The sequence below is a fragment of the Thamnophis sirtalis genome, unplaced genomic scaffold, assembly GCF_051295495.1.
Source record: "Thamnophis sirtalis isolate CommonGarterSnake01/CBP01778 unplaced genomic scaffold, rThaSir2_p1.2 scaffold_1, whole genome shotgun sequence".
NCBI lineage: Eukaryota > Metazoa > Chordata > Lepidosauria > Squamata > Natricidae > Thamnophis > Thamnophis sirtalis.
The window spans coordinates 156,618,449-156,623,472 of NW_028261381.1; the positions used below are offsets into that span (position 1 = coordinate 156,618,449).

The window sequence follows — 5,024 nt, forward strand, 5'->3', positions numbered from 1 at the left end:
GCACCATCACATAGAACAGGGGTCAACCTATTTTCCAAAGCATCTGAAGGCAGGACAAGAAACAGTGAATGCAAACGAATCAAGGAGAGAAGCAACCTAGAAATAAAAAGAAACTTTCTGACAGTGACAACAATTAACCGGTGGAATGGCTTGTCTTCAGAAGTTATGGATATTCCATCACTGGTAGTTTTTAAGAAGAAACTGGAAAGCCATTTTTCTGAAATGATATAAGGTCTCCTGCTTCAGCAGGGGGTTGGACTAGAAGAACTCCGAGGTCCCTTTCAACTCTGTTATTCTGTTAAAATTGAATGCATGCTGCAGTGCAAATGATTTAATATATAAAGTGTATAAAGGCAAGGAGCAGGATTTGGCACCACAAGACTCCCCCAATCCTTTATTGCTTGCACGTTATTTGGTTATCTCAGCTTGGTTGTGTATTTTTATACAAAATCATAAAACTTTCAATTTTTGAAATAGCTTGGGTCTTTTTGACAGTAAAATATATTTAAAACAGAATTGTCAATATTAAATCAAAGGTTTGATCAAAACTATAGGGACTTTTAGAATAATTTGACATGGTAGATTTCTCTTGATTTGAAAGAGAGATGCAATTTGAGATGCTAGGATGATATTTATTAATTTTCTTTATTTCTTATGGTTCATTAAAAGTATCCTTCCAAAAATAGTTTCTAAATTGTAATGTTTAATGTGGGAAAAAGCAGAAATTGTTCAATAAGTAGGACATAATTATATTAATCACTGATTAGATACAAATACAGATTAACAGAGTTGGAAGGGACCTTATAGGTCATCTAGCCCAACCCAAACATTATGTGAATCCATTTTAACTCTACTCCCTAGTCCTGCTTGCTTATAATCTCTGAGAGACATAAACCTACACTGAAAGGCCATCATTCAGAAGAATGATCAGAACAGGTTGGTTTGATCCAGTTGGTGTTTTGATTGAAATGAATTCCAAAGGAGCAACATTATTCTATATCTTTATATCTTATAGAATATTATTCTATTATTCTATACAGAAGTTCATTTCCAAATTCTTGCAAGTTTTCCTGAGATAAACGTCTTCTAAAAATAAACAAGAACAAGGCCTGTTTCAGAATCTATAGTGATGTCATAGTTACACTGTGACAATCTTGGGAAGCTTCTAGAATATATGGCAGTTGAAATTAAGAGCAGGTAGGCCACCACAGCCAAAAAGGCGGGTCCAGAGTCTTAAGGCTACTGTTTCAATCTAGGGGCCATGATTCCAGCTGGCTGTCAGTAGAAAAGGGAAATAAAACCCCATCTTCCTCTCTGTACAATGAAACAACTTATCAATAACCTTCAGCCCTAATGAGAAGACAGGGAATAAAAAAAGAAGTGAAATCATACATGAGGGAAAGGCGCTCTCCAGCTGTTTTAAGTGTGGTGGGTTTAATTCCAAAGAAGGTGCCAGTCAAGAGGCTTGGGGACTTCCACCATTGCTTCAGGTCCCTGGCAGACTAAGGACTCGTGCATTGATCTGTCTATAAGACACAGGAAGAGGAAAGGAAGATGGATGATGACCCAGATCCCACTCTTGATCAGGTAATCCTTAAAGGCTCTGAAAAGAATGAGCAAATACTCTGTGTTGGGGAATTGTCGAAATGCAATCTTGAGGGTAGTGAGGAGAACAGTGTCCATCAGGAAAGTGGGGATAATGGCCCCTTCCTAGAGCAAGAAGTCACAAAGAAAGCTTGTTCTGGCAAAGATACACCAGATCTAGTTTCGCAGACAAATAGCAATGTGAGCATTTTCAAAAGGAAGGAACTGGTGGATCAAAGCCAGACACCAGATCCTGCTGGAAGCATCAAAAGCAGCACAACGTCTTTAAGGAAGCCATCCCGCCGAAGCCTTCAGTGGTCCCCTGGCCAAGATTCTCACCACAGCAGTCAACAATCTGTTAGTCAGCCGGCTCCAATAAGTCAAAAGACTTCCCGTGTACAATTTGTCAATGAGGTGGAGAGCAAAGAGAGCACATGGATAAACAATAAAACTGGGAAAATAATGCACTGTAGAGGTCAGCAAACAAGCGCCAGTTGGGAACGGAAAATACTTTCTGAAATTCTTCATTGTTCAAGTGAACTATCGGAAAAGAGCAAAGGGACTTCTAGTGAAGAAGATATCACTTCATCAGAGACACTAACAGAAATATCATCAGAATCAGATAGGCATCAAAACAGTCTAGACCAAGAAAGGAATTCAACTCCAGATCGTATCTCAAAGCAAAACTCTTGCCAGGAATTCAGTGAAGAGTCATCTCTACTGACCCCAAAGGCAATGGATTCTGAAGAGGAGATACCTTGGGTAAGCATCAGAACAGGCAAAGAGATGAAAAATAAAGCTCAACAAACCAGCATCCTTTGGGAGCTCAAAACTCTTTCGGAAATTCTGCGTTCATCTACTCAAGAAAATTTTACCCAACCCCTAGACTTAGATAGTATTGAAGATGCTATCACTTCTTCAGGGGATACAGAGGTGGAACGGTCAGACTTCAGGCAAGATATCCAGCAACCTGAGGAATCAAAATTAGAGCCATCCATAAACAAAGAAACATATAGATACGATGAGTCACAACAGACAGACAGTGTTGAGACATTAAAGAAAGAACTGTTAGACTACAATCAACAAACAGACTCTATGGCTGATTCAGGAAATGCTTCAATTGACCTGCAAGATTCTTACCATAGTACCCAGCAAATAGAATCCCAACAATCTCGTCATGGCAGTCAAGATTCCCAAAGAACTGTTCAGAATATAGTAGGACCTGCCTCTCAGGAGAGTGTTAGGAAGCAGTCTGAGGTGCCTGCTAGTCTCCAACCTGAGCAAAACCAAGATCCTTTAGTTTCTGCTGAACCTGATGAAAATACCCGGATAAGCAAAAAAACAGGCAAAGTAATAAGGAATCAGTCTCAACAGACTGATAAAAGTTGGCTTCAATTTTGTGCTGTGAAGAAGCAGAAAGTAAAAAAATGTAGCAGCCAACAAACTGATGAGAGCTTTCTTCAGTGGTATGCAGCAAACAAAATGACTATGCCTAGTAGAGAAGACCTAGTAAAAGAGAATGAACAGGGCCAACAGGGACTTAGGAAATTCAGCTCTGTATGCCATGACCTTGATGCTCCTAATACTCAGTTTAATGATTTGGAGATGTCACCTGTAGGGCAAGATGCAACTAGAAGGAAAATCTCCAATGCATTTGAGCCAGAAGGCCCTACAGATCAAACATCTGTAACTGAAGTCCAATGGCCAGATGAAACTGAAAGCACATCAGCAATGAGCGTCTCATCCATGGCAGAAGAAGATACTGCTCAGCAAACATACAGTATCATTTCTTTGGAAGATGGGATTTGGTTAAACAGAAGAACAGGCAATATATTAATAAGTCACAGTCAGCAGACAAGTCAAACTGCAATTCCAACAGTTCTGAGTACAACATCCCTGCAAAAGGCTGGCAGTGGTGTGAGAGAAGAAGAGCTTCAAAGTCCTGGAACTGGGAAGGATGAAAGCAATGCAGAGCAAGGGAAAGCAAACATGGATGGACAGGAACTTGCAGGTAAGGAATCCCGCCGTAGCAGTCAGGTAAAGCCAGGTTATGACACCCAAGCCATCCCGGCAGAAGCTTTTAAAGGAAATCCTCAGTCTACTGATGAAGTTGAAGAACTGCTTAGTACCCGCCTGAGTGAGGCAATGTTGTTAAGTGCAGAATCTCCAGATGTGGGAGATGAACCTGTGGATTTATACACCCCTGTAAAAGAGGGGAGCTGGATGAATTTGAACACAGGCATGGTATTAACTTCTCAGACTCAGCAGACAGAGGAGGATGCCAAAAAGTTTTTTGAAGTTGATGATCAGCTTCCTGGAGATATTTTCCAGCAAAGGCCTGAAATCCTAGCTTCAGGTGCGCAATCATGTGCGGGAGAAGGCATGGATGATGATCCTGTAATGGAGGATAATGAGTCAGCGCTAGATGCACTGGCACTGAATTCTGCCCCCTAGAAGAGATGGGGAAGATCATAGAGGTGTCCATGGTGGGAAAGAGGAACAAGAACAATCCAAAGCAGTGCTTCCAGGAACATGAAAGGAGGCTCAAATAAAAACGAAGAACCCGTATACTGTTATGCTCATCTGATTGAATCATTCCAATCATTTAACTTTATTGAATTTTACCTGTAGTGGATAAAAGGGTCGGAGTAAAAGAAGGCATTGGTGCTATACTGGAATTACTACAGACCAGCTAATGATTACATTAGGAGTTGTTCAGTTACATTAGGTTTCTGTAGGTTTCTTTTCTTCTATAATTTTCATTAAGAATTTTGATTAAAATCGTAAAATTTAATACAAACTAAACTTAAAGAAAAAAAGGGAATAGAAAGCAGCAAAAGGGCAAAAAAAAGAAAAATAGAAGAAAGAAAAGTAAGAATATAATAAAGAGAAAAGAAATGTTTAAGGAAGTTATTTCATCACAGCAAGTTTAAACGACTTTACACTTCTAAGTATAACCCCTTTAGAGATGACATTTATCTCTTCATTCCATTTCCCATCTCTTGTCTATAAACAAATTCATAAAACATTATCTTTTCAATTTGAGTGTCAGCAACAAGTCCATAAAAAGTTTCAGAAGTAATAACATGTCCCTCTTGTTTCAACTTTGACCAAATAACATTAGTTTACTTCTAACATGTTTAATTTTTAGTTCATTAAAATATTGTCATAGAATTTGATTTCTCTTAATTCCTTCATTGTCCCATTGCACAGAGTTCTTCAAACAAGTAAATCCAATACAAAAAAATGTATCCTTTTAAAATGTTAAAATCTCAGCTAGTTTCTCTTGTAATGAAACATCCTTTCTAAGTCATTATTTTGGCCAATTATAAATCCACTGTTGATACCATCTCTATCTTGTCAGATAAAATTTGTTCTACATCTGCCATATCTTCAATATTATGTTTTTGGACATACAGGTACTCCTTGACTTAGGACAC

At 38.8% G+C, this 5,024-nt stretch overlaps 1 protein-coding gene across 1 annotated transcript; it reads left to right on the forward strand.

The window, feature by feature from the left end:
* The first annotated feature begins 1,322 nt into the window (after nucleotides 1–1,322).
* On the forward strand, nucleotides 1,323–4,758 carry LOC148049790 (uncharacterized). The gene has a single exon (XM_087729004.1). It carries the CDS (start codon nucleotides 1,555–1,557, stop codon nucleotides 4,036–4,038), a length of 2,484 nt encoding a protein of 827 aa, XP_087585130.1. The 5' UTR covers nucleotides 1,323–1,554; the 3' UTR covers nucleotides 4,039–4,758.
* Nucleotides 4,759–5,024: the final 266 nt, after the last annotated feature.

Coding starts and splice junctions, on each gene's coding strand:
- LOC148049790 (XM_087729004.1), top strand. CDS start 1,555: ATGGATGATGACCCAGATCCCACTCTTGATCAGGTAATCCTTAAAGGC.